Source organism: Haliotis rufescens, unplaced genomic scaffold, assembly GCF_023055435.1.
Source record: "Haliotis rufescens isolate VD_foot unplaced genomic scaffold, xgHalRufe1.0.p SCAF_39, whole genome shotgun sequence".
Classification (NCBI taxonomy): domain Eukaryota; kingdom Metazoa; phylum Mollusca; class Gastropoda; order Lepetellida; family Haliotidae; genus Haliotis; species Haliotis rufescens.
The window spans coordinates 1,864,044-1,884,173 of record NW_025964101.1 but is presented as its reverse complement, the minus strand read 5'-3'; the positions used below and the strand labels follow the sequence as shown (position 1 = coordinate 1,884,173).

The following is a 20,130-nucleotide window of genomic DNA, read 5'->3' as shown; positions in this document are numbered from 1 at the left end:
ATGGACATTCACCTTGATCTACTAACACCTGGTTATGCTCAGTTTCACAATAGTCTGTTTTGTTCATATTTTTACACACTTTTACGTGTAAAAAGACATAAAAACCTTTGATACACTGTATTTGTGCCAAGGCCCAATTAGTACTAATTGAGTTGTTTGAATATTTATATATTTTGTATATCAACTGCATTTATTTAAAATCTGAGATCGAAAAAACAGGTTTTTTTCATTTTGTGAGTACTTTAGTATGACCCATGAAGTTTGTGACCCCATTTCTTTTGACTTTTTGTAGTTATTTATGGCCATAAACATCTGTCCAAGTGCAGGTCAGTATATTCTGAAACAGGCCAGCGACAGGTTTGACCAGCTTCTAATTTCCTTGGCTAGAGTATTCATATGTTTTGATAAATGTTTTCGTACATCTACATACAGATAACAGTGGTAGAATTCAGAAGAAATAGCCTATCGTCCAGCATTGCCAACTTGTTTAAGAAAGAACTAGCCTGTCACAAAATATAACTAATGAATATTGCCATATTATCAAATAATGCTATATAGCCATTTTATGTGTGAAATAGGTAATTTACTAGCCATCTGGGATAGTCACTTAACTACTGCAGACAGGAGAGGCACTTAAGTGACAAGTTGGCATTTGAGGCCACATCGCCCATAGTGCTGCATATACAAAAATGCAAAAAGTGTGCTGTTTCTTAACATATATATATCAATAAGGTGCTTATCTGGGTAGGTTTCTGTTTAGATATAAATATACACTTTTAGTAACTGCAGGCTTCACTGATGAGAGAAACTGGGATAATGTATGAATGGAAGGATTAGTATAATAACAGGGAGGCACAATCATTTCTCCACTTGACTGAAAATAATGTTGGTTGGTTGGTTTGTTGTTTAACGCCGCACTCATCAATATTCCATGATTAATATCATGAGCAATTGGGATCGATGACATACATCAACCAAGTCAGCGAGCCTAACCACCCGATTCCGTTAGTTGCCTTTTACGACAAGCATAGTCGCCTTTTAAGGCAAGCATGGGTTGCTGAAGACCTAGTCTACCACGGAATCTTCACAGGTCCGGAAAATAAAGACATTCCAAGAGAAAATTAAACTCATCATTAATAGTAGGTGCATAACAGTTTGTACTAAAACATTTGTGGATCATCGTATGCTTTAAACTATTTATACTGCACTTTCAACTTATGTGATGCACAAAGAAATTTACAATATACTCTTAATAACTCCTTAAAGGAAATAATTCAATTGTATACTTTTCAAACACCTATCATAGGTTTGAAACCACAATACAAATTTAAAAAAGAGGAACCTGATATCTTATCATGCCATTTCTGCAACTCTATATCTTTACATCTCTGTGAAAACATGCTCAAAAAAGCTTTAACATTACCACAATCCTGAGTGATCCAGACAAATGAGAAACCAGTTACAAATAATAACTTACGAATGTGAGAGATCCAGTTTATTTTACAATTATCCTAAAAAATCTGAACCAATAACCATACATCTACTATAATAATTAACACACATATAACTTCCGTCTACTTTATCTAATGAAGCACTGCTTGATGTGCGTCTTGAGACACCCAGACACCTCTTAAAGTAATTACTCTGTACCTTTTCTATAGACTCCCTAAACGTAAATCCCCAAATTTCTGAACCATACAATAAGATTCGAGCAACCAATATACTTTGGATGATATCAAATGACAGAGATGGAATAGTTCTCAATAATCTATGGACAGGAAAGCTAGCCTTATAGCCTTGTAAAGTTTCACATGCTTTGGACAACACTAACCTTGAAGAAACAAATAATGCCCAGATATTTATATGGCTGTGTAAAGTTTATATGTAAGTATCATGGCTGTGTAAGGTTTGTGTGTAAGAATCATGGCTGTGTTGGGTTTATATGTCAGTATCATGGCTGTGTAGGGTTTATCTGTAAGTATCATGGCTGTGTAGGGTTTATATGTCAGTATCATGGCTGTGTCAGGTTTATATGTCAGTATCATGGCTGTGTCAGGTTTATATGTAAGTAACATGGCTGTGTAGGGTTTATATGTAAGTATCATGGTTGTGTAGGGTTTATATGTCAGTATCATGGCTGTGTCAGGTTTATATGTCCGTATCATGGCTGTGTCAGGTTCATATGTCAGTATCATGGCTGTGTAGGGTTTATATGTCAGTATCATGGCTGTGTAGGGTTTATGTGTAAGTGTCATGGCTGTGTTGGGTTTATATGTAAGTATCATGGCTGTGTAGGGTTTATATGTCAGTATCATTGCTGTGTCAGGTTTATATGTCAGTATCATGGCTTTGTAGGGTTTATATGTCAGTATCATGGCTGTGTCAGGTTTATATGTTAGTATCATGGTTGTGTAGGGTTTATATGTCAGTATCATGGCTGTGTTGGGTTTATATGTAAGTATCATGGCTGTGTAGGGTTTATATGTCAGTATCATGGTTGTGTAGGGTTTATATGTCAGTATCATGGCTGTGTAGGGTTTATATGTTGGTATCATGGCTGTGTAGGGTTTATATGTAAGTATCATGGCTGTGTAGGGTTTATATGTCAGTATCATGTCTGGGTAGGGTTTATATGTAAGTATCATGGTTGTGTAGGGTTTATATGTCAGTATCATGGCTGTGTAGGGTTTATATGCCAGTATCATGGTTGTGTAGGGTTTATGTGTAAGAATCATGGCTGTGTAGGGTTTATATGTTGGTATCATGGCTGTGTAGGGTTTATATGTTGGTATCATGGTTGTGTAGGGTTTATATGTCAGTATCATGTCTGGGTAGGGTTTATATGTAAGTATCATGGTTGTGTAGGGTTTATATGTCAGTATCATGGCTGTGTAGGGTTTATATGCCAGTATCATGGTTGTGTAGGGTTTATGTGTAAGAATCATGGCTGTGTAGGGTTTATATGTTGGTATCATGGCTGTGTAGGGTTTATATGTTGGTATCATGGTTGTGTAGGGTTTATATGTCAGTATCATGGCTGTTTAGGGTTAATATGTTGGTATCATGGCTGTGTAGGGTTTATATGTAAGTATCATGGTTGTGTAGGGTTTATATGTTGGTATCATGGCTGTGTAGGGTTTATATGTAAGTATCATGGTTGTGTAGGGTTTATATGTCAGTATCATGGCTGTGTAGGGTTTATATGTAAGTATCATGTCTGTGTCAGGTTTATATGTAAGTATCATGGTTGTGTAGGGTTTATGTGTTAGAATCATGGCTGTGTAGGGTTTATATGTTGGTATCATGGCTGTGTAGGGTTTATATGTCAGTATCATGGCTGTGTAAGTATCATGGCTGTGTAGGGTTTATATGTCAGTATCATGGCTGTGTAGGGTTTATGTGTAAGTGTCATGGCTGTGTTGGGTTTATATGTAAGTATCATGGCTGTGTAGGGTTTATATGTCAGTATCATTGCTGTGTCAGGTTTATATGTCAGTATCATGGCTGTGTAGGGTTTATATGTCAGTATCATGGCTGTGTCAGGTTTATATGTTAGTATCATGGTTGTGTAGGGTTTATATGTCAGTATCATGGCTGTGTTGGGTTTATATGTAAGTATCATGGCTGTGTAGGGTTTATATGTCAGTATCATGGTTGTGTAGGGTTTATATGTCAGTATCATGGCTGTGTAGGGTTTATATGTTGGTATCATGGCTGTGTAGGGTTTATATGTAAGTTTCATGGCTGTGTAGGGTTTATATGTCAGTATCATGTCTGGGTAGGGTTTATATGTAAGTATCATGGTTGTGTAGGGTTTATATGTCAGTATCATGGCTGTGTAGGGTTTATATGCCAGTATCATGGTTGTGTAGGGTTTATGTGTAAGAATCATGGCTGTGTAGGGTTTATATGTTGGTATCATGGCTGTGTAGGGTTTATATGTTGGTATCATGGTTGTGTAGGGTTTATATGTCAGTATCATGGCTGTTTAGGGTTAATATGTTGGTATCATGGCTGTGTAGGGTTTATATGTAAGTATCATGGTTGTGTAGGGTTTATATGTTGGTATCATGGCTGTGTAGGGTTTATATGTAAGTATCATGGTTGTGTAGGGTTTATATGTCAGTATCATGGCTGTGTAGGGTTTATATGTAAGTATCATGTCTGTGTCAGGTTTATATGTAAGTATCATGGTTGTGTAGGGTTTATGTGTTAGAATCATGGCTGTGTAGGGTTTATATGTTGGTATCATGGCTGTGTAGGGTTTATATGTCAGTATCATGGCTGTGTAAGTATCATGGCTGTGTAGGGTTTATATGTCAGTATCATGGCTGTGTAGGGTTTATGTGTAAGAATCATGGCTGTGTAGGGTTTATATGTTGGTATCATGGCTGTGTAGGGTTTATATGTCAGTATCATGGCTGTGTAAGTATCATGGCTGTGTAAGTATCATGACTGTGTAAGTATCATGGCTGTGTGCACATGTGAGGAGCATATTCTACACACTCAAAGTTTCTGCACCATTCACATGTGTACAGATTCTGTAGATGATGGAAACTATAAATGATGATAAAGTACAACAGAAATATCAAGGCCAGTGACACAAACACAGCTGCTACACGAGTCCTCTTGGTCCACAACCGGAGATTAATGTATGGAAGGAATGCAACTGCACTCAGATGTCCTGTAAGGAAGCCAGTGATAATTGCAAAATTGCTTATCAGGGGCAAAGTTCCTGTGATCAATGCTAAAGCTAGGAGGCCATAGATCTTGACAAGTTCCAGCCATGGTCGCGTGAGAAGGGTCCAAGCCTCGATGAGCTCCATGTGTAATACACCTAGTGAACTCATTACGGCAGCTGTCGTGCAAACCTGGGGGCTGTAGGGGGAGACAACTGATGCACACTGAAAATGGAAATAAACATCTTGCATAAATTTGGATCCTTGGAATCAATTTTAGCAGAAACCATATATCGCGATATGTTATGTATCACGATATTTTGTTTATGATGTGGTATTATAATGATGACACCATTTTTGAGTAAATGTTTGAGCGAGTTATTATCTTGATATAGTCTTTGAAATTAAGCATGAAAGTCAAGGGTCCTTGTCATAACCCTAATGTCCATAGATTCAAATACCATTGGAGAAGGTCATGAACCCCCCAGGACCTCCTTAATTTTGAACACTGTTGATATGAGGTAAGAAAACCCAATTTCGTTTTTATGTTCTCGGTACAAAATAATTTTTAAGATGAGAGTCCTCTGCATTAAATGTAAATAATGGCAACAGTAATACTTGCCATACCACCTGCGGCTCCACAGATGAAATATATAACGGCCACCCGCAAACACCCAGCTGACATCTCCACTTGCCGCAGAAGTAGCCACTCAGCCACCAGCAGCAACAGCAAATGTACTACACCATGGGTGTACACCAGAGACAAGAGTGGGCGCCACCATTGGAAGGAACTGGGAAGCCAGGGTTTATGAATATTCGATGACATTCCACCCATTTGGCAGATTTCACTTGGACAATTTACCTAGTAGAGTGATTAAATGGTGTTAAAAATATAGGATGAATCAAACTTATAAAGTAGATGTAGCATACTGTGTAGTCAAACTAGAGGTAATACTGTATAATAACTGTTAAGAGAACATTTTGGTGTAGATTTATGTGTACACATTTGTACATGCACAATTGACCCCAAAGTGATGGAATTCCACACTATTGCTGAGATCATGCAAGCAAAGTTTTCTAACCCAGATCTTTACAGGGCCTGAAACTTCTGTGAAGATGAACAGACATTGTCTCGCGACAGGATAAGGAACATGAGTGTTTTTACCTGAGAACAGTGTTCCTTTTCCTTTTCATGAAAGATTCCTCCGAGAAAACTGCAGTGTTCATTTGATAGGAGTAAGCAGGTGCCCCTCTCATCAGTACAGCAGGGTTTGAGGACATGCTCCACATAGTTCTCCCCAGGTTGTCTCTGGCCACAGGGTACCTCCCTCCAGAGACCTACACCTGCAAGTATTAAAAACAATGTATACAACTGCGCAGTCCACACTAGAAATATTCAAAAGTTACGATAGAGTTGATGACTTGGAGTAGAGGTGCAGGAAGTCAACATTGTTGTCCAGAAGATATTGGGTTTGTCAATACTACGCAGGAATCTGGATTGATTACTCGTCTTGGACTAGCAGACTTGCTGTATTGGCTGTATGGTTGTTCTGTTCTAATGTGCCCCCTGACCATGAACAATCTGTAAGTAATCTCTATGACTGCACCCAAATTAGACTGAAACTTTAAATGACAGTCTGTATATTCTTGTGTATATTACAGACCTAAAGAAAGCAGCAGTGTAAGAGCAGTGTAAGAGTATATATTTGCCTGGGAACTATCGTCAAAAGTAAATTGTTTGAACTAAGTTTCTTCAGGACCGCTTGATCTCCAAAAGATTTAATGTGTTAATTTGGAATCCTGAATGGTGGTAAATTTGTACATCTCATTGAGTGGCTTGTCTAAAATTGATATTGTGGCATACCCACGAGTGAATTATCAATCCTAACCACACCACAAGATGAGAATAAGACTGTATCACAGAGAAGGAATATGCACCCAGATGACATCTGAATTGTCTTAATTTTAAGACAAAGTTTTGTACAGAAGTTCCAAAGATTAAAGGGAGACCTGGACTAATTGTATGTACATCAAACACCATGCTGTTAATGGAAGATTTGTTATCTTAATTCTCATTCCAAGGACACTAATAACAAGGATAAAACCTGGGCCTAGACAGGGGTACCAGGGCATGGATACAATACCTAGAGTAAGTGACTGGCACTCCTCCTGGGTGGTAGTTGCTGCAGTGTTTCTGGTCTTCACCTCACAACACCCCAGGGCGTTGTCTGCACTGTAGTTCTGTGCTATTCCCTGCATGTGCAGATTGTGGTCATCCCTCATGCACACACTCAACAACGCACCCATTCCTGCAGGCATATCAGACACTGATTATATTCCACATGTTTTAAAAATGTGTCTGTAAATCTTTTTGAGCCCTGTACGACTTCTTGATTAGAGAGACATTCACAGCAACATAAAATATGCTTACTTTGAACAGTGATCAAAGCAAAAGGATCCTGGAAGCATTGGAGTGAAATATGGTCCATGGGTGTAAGCTACTTTCAGCAATGGTATGGCTACTTTTGGGGACCTCAACAATTGTCTTAATGTGGGGAATAGAACCAAGATCTTTGTCTTGATGAGCTAATGCTTTGACCATCACCACCACCTTGAAGTGAACTGACAATTCCACACACCAGTAATACGAACTGGATATGTACTATCGGGATGCCTGAATGGAATCCAGTCAATGTACACATTTACTCCAGATTACTGATTACCTATGCTTATCAGCACATAAACACCTTAAACTAAACATATTTTTAACCATTGGAAAAAGTTCAAGTACGTCTTGTATCTCAATCTTCCCTTTTTAACCTTACCTATGAAGAAACTGGAAGAAGGCCCCACCCACATGTTGACTTGTTGCCGGCTGTCCACAGTCTCGACACCCAGGAAGGTCCTGGTGTTATCCTGCAAGTGCAGCCCAGATGCAGCATCCACAGTAGCCATGCCATTGAGGGAGATCATCACAACGAGCACCAGAACCTGAAGCTGGTGTAACAGGAGCCATGATCATGAAACAGCCCTAGCCCAATTTGTAAAATGAAATTGATTTTCTGATTGGTCCAGAGATATCAGGCACAACTGTCTTCGATAATATGATTTTTTTTAAATGTTAACATCTTTCATAATCATAGGTTTTGAAACTAATCATATTTTTACAAGGGATAAACTACAGTAATCTAAGAAACTGTAAGTATAGGCCACATAAATTGTGTTTGCAGTGATCAGCCTCTCCTGTACTATCTACTTCAATACCAACAAGAGTCAAATAAAATAAAATAAAATCGAAAATCAGTAATTTCAGCTTTTGCTCGAAAACGACTATTTGTTAAAGTCCAAAACACTAAATTGATATGAAACAGTCTAAAGTGCATTGGTCTACACATAATCTAACCATTGTTTTATACATACCATCATAACAGCGTAAGTGAAGATTGGCTTGTAATGAGTCAGGGTTGCCAACTTGGCTCTGGTGTCCGTGATACTGTGTTTGCTGTGTTGGGCAATTTCCCTCCTCAGCTCATTCCATCTCCTCCTGCCACGCCCAGCAGGGTCATGATAGTAGGCTGAAATTGGCGCATAATCGGGTCATATACCCCCATCATCATACACCTTGTCAGCTAACTATTCGTCATGTAACCACTGGTATGACGATAATAAAATATACATTAAACTGTAAACGGAAACATTTCACTGGCGTTCCAGACATTGAATGTTTTTTTGTGGTTCTGCTATTTGCCTTGTTTGTTTTCTCTCACAAATGCCTCTATATCATCATTTAACCACGACACTGCACTTAATACAGGTTTCATGACTATGTTGATAGAGAGATACGCCGCATGTTTTGTGACCATGACAAAACCGTTACGTACGTGTTTTGGGGCCATGGCAAAATACTCGCATGCATGCTTCCTGAAAATATCCCCATCTGCATGCATGCTTAAAGCCCATTCATTGCATAACATGTGAGGAGGATCTAGGGTATTTAAGGAGGGGGTCAATAAGATAACAAATACTTTATACTTTATTAGTTTTGGCAATAGTAAAAACCGTAATTTTGATATTTTGTCAATCGGAACAAAGACATGCGCATTTACATGTTTATGACACATGCATCCAATGAAAAAAACCAATAACTTTTTGGATGTTTTATACATTTAAAAAAAACCTAACCTTTTGTAGTAGTTACTTGATTGTAAACTCAGGAACACATGATAATGTTAACTACATTTTGTCGCGTCATGTATCATGACCATGTCAAACAATTCCTTCTTTCGGGAAACAATGTTTACCTTTTGCTACCTCGCCGACTTCCTCAACTGTGCGTATTTTCCACTTGTACTCGGAGACCGTTTGCTCCTTCACTTGCTCAAGACGTGTCAGTTCTGTCGCATATTCTATCTGTAGAATATTAGGAGTAGAACCCATATCATTGTGACGCATTTCAATGTTTACCATAGTTTAGGAATATCGAATCCTGATTTGTAGGAATGCATTCAAATTATGGTTCGTTCATCACTGTCAGGAATGAACGATTTGTAGTAACCCAAGGCTGATTTTCTTGTTGTTTCTTGTTTTTGCGAAAGATACTGCGAATCATCTTTCTTTTAATTTCTCTGAGCATTTAACAGAAAATGCAATTAGAGCTTTCACTTATCATAATTATACCTTGATACTAAGACAACCCCTGCTTTCTGGGGTGAAAACTACTGTGGAATTATAACAGCAAAGAAAAAGACTAACCAGATATGGCATATTAATACCTTCATGTGTTCTTATATTTATTTATCTCACCATTGCAAACATTTTGTAATGTTTGTATCCCTCGACACCCATCAAGGGTGAATCATCTTTCATTACCTCGACGTTCAACTGCAATCACATTTCATGAGTTCTGAAAGCTTATACATACATATTAAAAAATCACCTACTGCTTAAGGCATATGTAGTCATCATAATTATTATAGTATTATTGGTATTATTATTATTCCGATTAATGATAGGCGACAAACACAACATACTTCCTTTCATGTTTCGATAGTGTTACACAATGTAGAAACATGTTTATGTAACCAATGGGTAAATGTCATTATCAATGGCTCTATAGCTAAACTAAAGAAAATGTAATCGCTGGTTACCTTTTCTGCGCTGTTCGTTAAAACTCCCCTAATCAACCTCTTGGCTGACTCTGCAAAACCTAATGAAAGTCCCGACGTCTGGTACGCCATATTTGTCATTCCAAGTATTTTCTTTTCCCCTGAATTCTTTGAAGGACTATCAGCGGCGTGGTTATTTTGGTTGGATGGAATCGGACCGACTTTGTTTCTAAACCAACTATGCTTGTCACCTCCAGAATTGTTAGTGTCCTGTTGGCTGTTCTCACCAACTGAATCATCTTGATTTTTTCCAAGGCTGTCAGGAATCTGTATGGTGTTATTCTGAAAATCTGATAAAATTTTTGGTTTCAGATATATTTAAACTGCTATTTCCGTATTCGACGCATAAGTGCCCAGGGCGCTCTCAAAATTAGAAATAGGAGGCTCTTATTAGGATAATATTTTGGTGGGGGAAAAAAAACAGAGTTGCAAGTAAAATTCCGTGGTTTATGCTGACAGCCTGAAATGTTTATATAGACAGATATATTTTTCCAGAATTTAATTGCCCATAATTATGTGTGCATATAACACACGAGTGCGTATTGTATGCGAATAAGTAAGTCATTTGTACATTGATCAATCGGAAAGGGTGCTAATTGGGATTGTTCATTAGCCAATATATTAGCCGTGGGCGTGGGCGCTTATTAGAGCGGGGCGCTTATTACGTCGAATACGGTACATTCAGCAGTCTTACATTTTGAACGATTTACACTTTCCGACATTCCTTCTTGACTCACTGTTTGGCGGCTTTACGTGATGGTCGTCCGCAGCCCCCTCATACTTAACATCAGGCTGGGCAGTCATCACGTCGTTGGGTTGGTTCGAGGGATGCACTTCCCCCCGCCACTTCTGTATGTCTTTTGCAGGATGTTCTTCTGGTGAAACAAAACGAGGCATGTCATCAACAGTTTCCTCAATGCTAATCTGCTCAAAGCCATCTTCTTTAAGATCTGTGTCTGACAACCCTAGGTCCAACGCGTCCAGAAATATGTCCATATCAGCCACTTGCATCTCACACATTACAAACTCTTCCAAACTCAGGGTGGAACGTTTTACGTCAGAAGATGTCTTTGGAGTCTCAAACGAATTCTTCCTGAGATCATGTAAGTGTTGACCAATAAGACCAACAGTGGAGCACCTGAACAGTTCCTCTGAACTTCCTTCTGGTTCAAGGACCGACATGTGGGAAAGCACTGTCTCCACTTGTTTCACAAGCTTGTCTCTCTGAAATGACGTGGGTGCCAAAATACTTGGCAGCACTGCCTGTAGCGTGATGCCAAAGTCACCGGTCTGAAATGGAGGTATTCCTACTTATCAGTGGTGTCATTATAAGTATCAAGAACGGAGAGGGATACTGAACACGAAGTCAAGGTGTACAAAACATCTTGACACATGACATATGGATAAACGGAAAAATCAGCATACTTGGTATTAAGATTTTGTTAAAGGCTCATCCTGATTGATCAGAGTCAAACGTTTTACATTCAGCCTACTTCCTAAACAGAGAATGATAACCTGCAGTCAGTAGTACAGTAAACTACGTTTATAACGAACACGCTTACAACGAACTGACGGATATAACGAACTTATTTTTAGTCCCGACCATTTGTTGTATATATGCTGTATATATGCTTATAACGAACTACGGTTATTACGAACTAAAATTAGTGGTCCCCTCGAGTTCGTTATAACCGTAGTCTACTTCAATCAATCCGTAATTCAATCTCATACCATGCACTCTTCAAACTAAAATTTTATTTTTTTTTAAAAAAACAGCCACCAGCTATGGATAGTTATTATGTATGCAGCAATCTGTAATTTCTCATTTCATACTAATCTACGCACGATGAATTCATTTTGTGATCATTGTTTAACACAATTACCTGAATTCTCCTCTCAAAATGACTTTTCCAGGACTTAAGCTCCCTATCATCTGCAGCCCAAAAGAATGGTCGAACAGGTTGAAGAAAAAAGGAACCAGCTGATTTTGATTTCTCCCACATGATTGTACAACCCTCCTGCTATACTGCTGAAGATAAAGCAAGAAAGAAGTTTAAGAAATTAGGTGCGTGTATGGTATATGTACAGAATATATGCCGATACTGAAACAGTAATATATAAATGCATGGCGGAACTATTGCAGATTCTGTGGCATTGGTTAACGTAAACGTGTATCTAGCTGGGAAAGCCATTCATCGATGATGTAACTGACACCACTGCAGTTGTAAAATTTGATAACGTTGAAGTAAAATGAAGCCAACGTCGGGCCTTCCTGCTCGGATTCAGACAGCTCGTAAACGGTTACTGACAGTCTTTGCAGATGTGAGACGTACTGCTAGAATTTGTGTTGCAGTGTACGTTGCAGTGGGTGTCCTGTTTCGAAGGTGAAGGACTCGGATTTAGCGATCCTCGGTTAAGTTGTGGTGTTGCTGGGTCGCTGGATCTTGTACGATCGATCACCAGTGGTGCCCATGTTGCCAATGTAGTACCCAAAGTCAGGAAAGTGTACTCTTGGCAACGTTAAAATCCCTTACCACTGATGCTTGTGATAAACTAGCTTCGAGCTAACCCATAACGTTATTTGTCGTACCAATATCGATACCAATGACGATTTTCAAAAATTAACTGAATGAAAACATGTGTCATAAATAAGAAATCCGCTATACATTTCTGACTGAAAAGGATGCATGTAAATACCATCATATTAACTCCATAAAAAACAATAAAACCGTTTTATGACACTTTATCAGTAACATGTAGAACATGTAGACTTCATTAGTGGTCAGCGACAGCGATTACATGTCTATTTGCTAACACATTAGACCTGGCGGTGAAGGAATGTAGAGGTGTAGGTGTGTGTGTGTGTATGTGTTTGTGTGTGTGTGTGTGTGTGTGTGCGTGCGTGCGTGCGTGCGTGCGTGCGTGCGTGCGTGTGTGCCGCACTCAACACGAGTCAACAGTATTCTAGCTATTAGACGGTGTCCTGCACATAATCGATTCTGGATCAGACAATGTAGTGACCGATATTATGAGCAACGACCCATGTCGTCGTGGTACGTTGACACCCCATCAACCAAGTCACAGAACCGAAGAACACGATCCATTAAGTCCCTCTTACGACCACCATAGGTTGCTAGGGATTTCCCACGGGTCCCCACTTAGTTACCTCTTACGACTAGCAGTGGCGTGCTTGGGATACATTTTAGCCCGTGTACCGGGGAATGAGTGAGTACTAGCGACCAGTTATCGCCGAGGACCAATTATCGCCAATTCCCAGTTATAGAGCGCACGTGATCGCATCTCATGTTACTTTTGCTCGTTTGCATTAGAAGAGGTAAATGTTATTCCAAAATAATGAATAAAACGGACTCTTGATAATATTTATTAAAAATCAATCATAATCACTTTGCTCAAATACAACTTCAAAAAAGACACGCGGGCGGTGTCACGTCACGTAATATTATTATATATATATATATATATATATACATACATCGCGAAATCCATAGTACATAGTGTAAGGATAAGCATGTGTCGATCGAATTGGGGGAATACTGGTATTTGTCAGTTTGCAGACGACAAATTTATAGTAGCATTTTATTTTGATCAATTATAAATTGAGTGCCATACCTGAGGTACTAAAACAATGTATAACTGAGGCGGTGCATGTGATCAACATGGCACGTGCTCTTAAAACCATGGCGATATTATAACTGGACAGAAAGTCAACGGGAAAGTTCTATTTCCACTGTTTTGATTCAACTGAAACCAACTGAATCTTATTCCACGGACAGAAATTTGGGCATTTGCTCATATTTTCACAAAAAATAAAGTTATTGGTACAGTAAACTTTGTACACGGAATATATCAGCAATAAAATGAAAAATATGGCTAAAACAGGTCGGTGACAAGTATGATTTAACAGTGGGTTTGCCTTATTCCAGTCATATCACAGTTGGGGGACACCAAAAATGGGCATCACACACGCAAAGACCTGGATAAAACCCAATCAATCTGGATAGATCTACAAATCTAATCCAACAATAGTTATTACGCATTCTACCATGAATTTGGAATTTACTCGATTCTGATTGGTCAATCAGAGGCTATTAAATCACAATAAACCCCCCTCTGATTGAAACAGCTGGTTTGACGGCCGCATCACCGCGGAAGCTAAAGTTGATAGAATAGTACTGTTTTCAGTCATTGTCGGTAGGCACATTTAAATAATTATATCTACAATTACAGGTTACAAAATGCACAGATGCGGTTACTACAATATTCAAAGGATGTGTGGCAATACATTTCGTGCAGAAAAATACGACAGAAATCAACAAAGGGAATGTCTTTACATTTTGGAGACAACAGAGAGCTTGGAATTTTGGCGCTTTTCTATATACGACTGTGACGTCATATCTTTTGCGTCACAATGAGCGATATGACGTCATAATGGTGACGTGCGATGTAGAGCGAAAGCCTTGCAAAGCTTGCTTTGTTTTCTTTAGGGATGCCCACCTCATGTTAGCTTACCAAGTTGCCGTGATTATATACTTTCAATGCCTGTCATATGTTCGAGCGAAGTATTACGGTGTAAACAAACTGCTTGAGGATATACAGCACCATATTTTGTTCGGTGATTCCGCAATTCAGATCGATAACCCACTCAAAACACTGAACTCAACCCATGCCGCTTCACTCAGTATATTTGCTAACACCAAAGAGTTCGCGTTTTATTTAGTCATGGTAGAATGGAGATAAACATACTGTGTTTTCAATGTAGAGCTAGGTTACCTATAGATTTAACTGCTCTAAATTTAACATTTGAAACCTCACGCTGTGCGTTCGGTTCTAAATTCAATATAGCGGGGTTAAATCTACAGGTAACCTAGCTCTACATTGAAAACACAGTATGTTTATCTCCTAATTCTACTATGAATTTGGAATTTACTCGATTCTGATTGGTCAATCAGAGGCTATTAAATCACAATAAACCCCCTCTGATTGAAACAGCTGGTTTGACGGCCGCATCACCGCGGAAGCTAAAGTTGATAGAATAGTACTGTTTTCAGTCATTGTCGGTAGGCACATTTAAATAATTATATCTACAATTACAGGTTACAAAATGCACAGATGCGGTTACTACAATATTCAAAGGATGTGTGGCAATACATTTCGTGCAGAAAAATACGACAGAAATCAACAAAGGGAATGTCTTTACGTTTTGGAGACAACAGAGAGCTTGGAATTTTGGCGCTTTTCTATATACGACTGTGACGTCATATCTTTTGCGTCACAATGAGCGATATGACGTCATAATGGTGACGTGCGATGTAGAGCGAAAGCCTTGCAAAGCTTGCTTTGTTTTCTTTAGGGATGCCCACCTCATGTTAGCTTACCAAGTTGCCGTGATTATATACTGTCAATACCTGTCATATGTTCGAGCGAAGTATTACGGTGTAAACAAACTGCTTGAGGATATACAGCACCATATTTTGTTCGGTGATTCCGCAATTCAGATCGATAACCCACTCAAAACACTGAACTCAACCCTTGCCGCTTCACTCAGTATATTTGCTAACACCAAAGAGTTCGCGTTTTATTTAGTCATGGTAGAATGGGGGATAAACATACTGTGTTTTCAATGTAGAGCTAGGTTACCTGTAGATTTAACCGCTCTAAATTTAACATTTGAAACCTCGCGCTGCGCGTTCGGTTCCAAATTCAATTTAGCGGGGTTAAATCTACAGGTAACCTAGCTCTACATTGAAAACACAGTATGTTTATCTCCTAATTATTCAAAATCAGTGTCTTCAAACGTTGATTTCACATTCACAGTTCACATTTTCATAATATTCGAGAAGACGTGAGAGGTGAGTCCGAGACAAATTTATCTGTTTTTTAGGATTTAACGACAATCATGGTATAATGACTTCAATGCCTTCTTGGGGATTGTTGTACAGTAACCTGTTGGTAACCGACTTCAATTCGCGCGACAAAATGTTAGGTTTAAGTTGATGTTTTCATATAATCAAGCAGGTGAGGTACAATCAAAGGTGATGACTGGCAGGACTCCCACCTGGGTCAAACTTCAACTGGTAGTCTTATTTAAATTCCGAATTGCACACATGCATACATAACAGATGCTATTGGCTAGAAACATTCGAAATTATACATTATACGGCGGATATTAGGCCCCCTAGCAGTAGATCTATCAAGATCCAAATTCGTGGCAATTTTCAAACTGCAAATCAATATTTAATGTTTAAAGTTTTATAGAACGTTAAATCAGCGGTAGAAAATAACAGTTTTAGTCCACTAGTCCTTATAATGATGACATATAGCAAAACCGTTAAAAAGGGCAAATTTCTACTAGCCTAGTTCTTATGATACCTTAACTTTTGGGCAGTTTGGCAAGGACTATAGAACTAGTGCCAATTTCTAACGCTGCAAATGCTAATCTATCAAGGGCATTTGGGGTTAGAAAAGGGACCCAACTACCTGATTGTCGTACTAGGTGACAATCCAAATAAGTATCGGGTGGACAGACCCAGCGACTTTAATGATTGCGCGACATCGTGTCCCATTATTTACAGGCCGCTGTCACGTACATAGCTAGAATATTGACGGATGCGACGCTAAACAGAAAACTAAATGTGTTACAATAAATCATAAATAAAGTTTTAAAAGTAAAACTTTCTCTCCAAGCAAATTAGTAGCAATGTTCTATGAGAGAGTTGGAAAATATAAGAGAGAATCTCACCCTAGCTCTCTGTCAGTTATTTCTCCCTGGGTGTAGAAATGAGATCGCGAAGACCATTTTTCTTTACTGAAATAACACCGAAAGCAGTCGTAGTCAAACTGTGAAATGGGGCTATTTGAAGGCGAGGTGTTCAATTCAAATTACCAATGAGTAAAACTCGTTCACCTTTTCTTTCTGCAGGCATTTCAGACACTCTCTAAGTAACACTCCTGTTCGACGATGCATGCAGTCTTCTTTTCTGTAGCAGACGAACCATTCAACCGGAAGTGCACTTGCCTGTTAACTTCTAAAATACGACATCTCTAAAAAAACGGAAAATAGTAACATTGTGTACTAGTTATAAACGTTGTCTTTTTAAACTGCACACATAAAACATGAAAATTCTTATATAAATAACAAACATAACCACTCAATATTATTCTTTTATTATTTTGTAAAAACAATACAAGAATTTAATATCAGAAATATATATAACAATTAACAAATCATAGAAATGCATGGAAGAAACATTGAGAAATGATATACAAATGATTAAGTTATGACAATGTCCTAATGAATCTCAAACAAAACACAGGAAATGTTCATACCAGTTATATATATATATATACACTCTTTCAGTAAGAAGCTGGTTTCAGTTATACGGAAATTCGTTTATACTGACGAATTGTGAAATGACGCAAGTGTCCGTATAAACGAGGCACGACTGTATATATATATATATATATATATATATATATATATATATATATATGATATATATATATGATATATATGTGTGTGTGTAAGTCTCATTAATGATTTTGTGGAAAATGTTCCCAAGAAATATATATTGCCTCGTATGAAATGTTTTAAATGCAAAATAAATGTTACAAGTCGTTATCCAGTACAACATTTGGATTTAAGATAAAATATTCTTGGTTCCTAGGCACTGCCCCAGAGGACCACAGCTCTCTTGACACTACCGTACTTGTTTTAGGGGGGAAATGAGAAATGTCTTTCTCACCAACACAAATAAGAGGGTGCCCACCCCCTCTTGCCTTGTATCCCATCTCTGAACTGCGAATGTTTCTTAACACCAATCTCAAAAGCATTGAAAAAAAGGTGCAATCTGATGTTAAATTATTGAAAAAATATCAAAAAAGAAAAATATCTGAAGGAAACTTGTACACCAATATTTCAGCTATATGACAGCGGTCTGTAACTAATAGAGTCTGGACCAGACAACCCAGTGATTGGCATTAATTCAAATAATATGATACGATGACATGCATCAACCAAGTCACTAGCCTGACCATCCAATCAAGTTAGTCGGCTGATATGACAAGCATAGGTTGCTGGGAACTAGTATTCTTACCCAGAATTCCCACAGCTATGTAAACATATATACAAACCTACATGTCATGGCTCTAAGTCTGACTGCTTGGTGTTGTCATCTGACGACTAAATACATGAAGAAAGTGACTTTTGTGTGATGCATTTTAGACAAGAGGTTGTCTATTAAAGGGTGTGTGAGTGCGCATCCTTGTACTAGTCCGGATTAATACATAGTGCTGATTTTATAGTGCTAGCCCACTGAGATACCATTCCGCAGTTTTACATGAACACTCCGACCAGCCCTTATTTTAGCCCCTTAAATCTGAGCACCAGCAGGGTAACAAGTACCATCTATTAACATCTTTTGGTATGACGCAGCCAGGGATCAAACCCCATCTCAAGGCGGACTCTCTACCACTAGACCACAGAGGCAGTCGGGAAAGTGTCTGACATGCACCAACATTTTCTGCAATGGCAGTCATTTTGAATGATCCATTTTCAAGATGAAAGCCATACGTATAACTGGAAGCCTACAGAATATGTTGAATGAATAACTATACTGATATGAGCAGTAGTTTTACAAGAAGATTCTGTGCTAACTCATGAAATGACACATGTTAGATGAAAACCTGTTACATAAACTCACATGGACAATGTCAACGTGAGCCATAGATCACCAACCAAATTACCTCAAGCAAATCCAAATATGTACATTTCATTTATCAACATTTGGTCTCCGTAACATTTATTTCGAACACTGAAGAGTGAGTGAGTATGGTTTTATGCCGATTTTAGCAATATTCCAGCAATATCACAGCGGGGAACACTAAAAATGGGCTTCACACATTGTACCCATGTTGGGAATCGAACCCGGGTCTTCGGCGTGGCGAGCAAATGCTTTAACCACTAGGCTACCCGACCGCCCCCTAACACTGAAGAAAGACACATATGATTACAGTCTTATGTGTGTAACAAGCATTGAGAACCATCCAATTCCTGCCCACAGGAAGATATTGACATAACAGTGAAGCATGTTGCCTCATTGCAACTACACTGTATAATCAACAGACACGACCCACTGATACCGAAATATAGTCAAAAGCAAAATTAACTGTTTTTATTCCTGATAGTGGGACTTTGTTTAGAAGACTTACTGGTTTATTTGCATTTAGTTTGTCATAAACCCATAATTTTTTTTACATTTTTAACTTTATAGAATTAAAATGATAAATTTAATTTAAAAAAAATTAAAATTAAAAATTTCAAATTCCACCTGACAAATTTGGGGGTGAGATGTATTAATTCCCTAATAGAAATGTACTGCAGAGAAATATGCATTCAAACAACATCCAACGACCATGATGAATGTTTCCAAGTGATTTGTTGCATGCACTCAAGAATTATCAGTCAGTGAAGAAAAACAATTCACATCATCATAAATATGATTTTTTCAGTTATCAATAAACATATCAGATCAGTTCATTTTGCCTTTGAGTTAACAGACTAAAAAAATCCTGTTGAGGACACCCACTGAAATTTACTAGCTGAGAGATTTATGGATGAGTGACCATTTTGTCTTGTGTGTTAGTGAGATGAAAACAAACTCTGTACAAACAGCAAGTGTTTAGGATGTGTGCATCTTCCCGAGGCAAGGGATTAAACTGACTCAGATTAGACAATAGGTGGGACATAGAAGGGACATAACTCATTATAGCCACTGGTAGCGCTACGATCAAGCCCAGAAATTCCAGCCTTATTCGGCAAGGGTGAAAATTGGACTTTTACAGTCCTATAAACTCCCTTGCCTTGGGAAGATGGGATGTGTGCTGGTATGATTTTGTTATCACTGCACAACACAAACTGTGGAGAGTTCTAATGATATGACATCAGTAAACATATCGCAAATATGAAGCAGCAAAGCTGAGCTAAAAAGCTAAAAACAAATAATCGATCCGTTATAACTTATCGCAAATGTGAAGCAGGAATGCTGAGACCCAGGCCTAAGATTCAAATAATCAATACAACGTTATTTATCAAGCTACAAAGAATTTTATTTCAATTTTACAAATAGCTTTTTGCTTATGCAGGGAAGCAAATAAGCACTAGCCTGCTAGCCCGGACCAGTTTGGTAATGTTAAGGTATCCTAAGGGCTAGTAGAATTTCAATAATTTTGGGGGGTATTGCTATATGTTATCACTGTTGAGACTAGTG

At 38.4% G+C, this 20,130-nt stretch overlaps 2 protein-coding genes across 7 annotated transcripts; both read right to left on the bottom strand.

Annotated features, from left to right (window-relative positions):
* Positions 1 to 110: 110 nt before the first annotated feature.
* Positions 111 to 4,455, bottom strand: LOC125372236 (adhesive plaque matrix protein-like). Its single transcript, XM_048381503.1, has 2 exons — positions 3,364 to 4,455; positions 111 to 2,206 (listed from the first exon to the last, which is right to left on the bottom strand). Exons 1-2 carry the CDS (start codon positions 3,980 to 3,982, stop codon positions 1,860 to 1,862), a joined length of 966 nt encoding a protein of 321 aa, XP_048237460.1. The 5' UTR covers positions 3,983 to 4,455; the 3' UTR covers positions 111 to 1,859.
* LOC124147227 (inactive rhomboid protein 1-like) lies at positions 4,186 to 17,292 on the bottom strand. Of its 6 annotated transcripts, none has more exons than XM_046517877.2 (13): positions 16,770 to 16,888; positions 16,605 to 16,670; positions 11,728 to 11,873; positions 10,582 to 11,134; positions 9,827 to 10,134; positions 9,483 to 9,560; positions 8,981 to 9,089; positions 8,100 to 8,254; positions 7,505 to 7,676; positions 6,824 to 6,988; positions 5,845 to 6,023; positions 5,302 to 5,541; positions 4,186 to 4,904 (listed from the first exon to the last, which is right to left on the bottom strand). In XM_046517877.2, the coding sequence occupies exons 3-13, from the start codon at positions 11,845 to 11,847 to the stop codon at positions 4,467 to 4,469; spliced, it is 2,517 nt and encodes an 838-aa protein (XP_046373833.1). In that variant the 5' UTR covers positions 11,848 to 11,873; positions 16,605 to 16,670; positions 16,770 to 16,888; the 3' UTR covers positions 4,186 to 4,466. The 6 variants fall into 6 exon arrangements, 5 of the variants coding, with proteins under 5 accessions (XP_046373833.1, XP_046373834.1, XP_046373832.1 ...); XM_046517878.2 differs by having other exon boundaries at positions 11,728 to 11,870; XM_046517876.2 differs by lacking the exon at positions 16,605 to 16,670 and having other exon boundaries at positions 11,728 to 11,870; positions 16,770 to 16,900.
* Between the last annotated feature and the right edge of the window lie 2,838 nt (positions 17,293 to 20,130).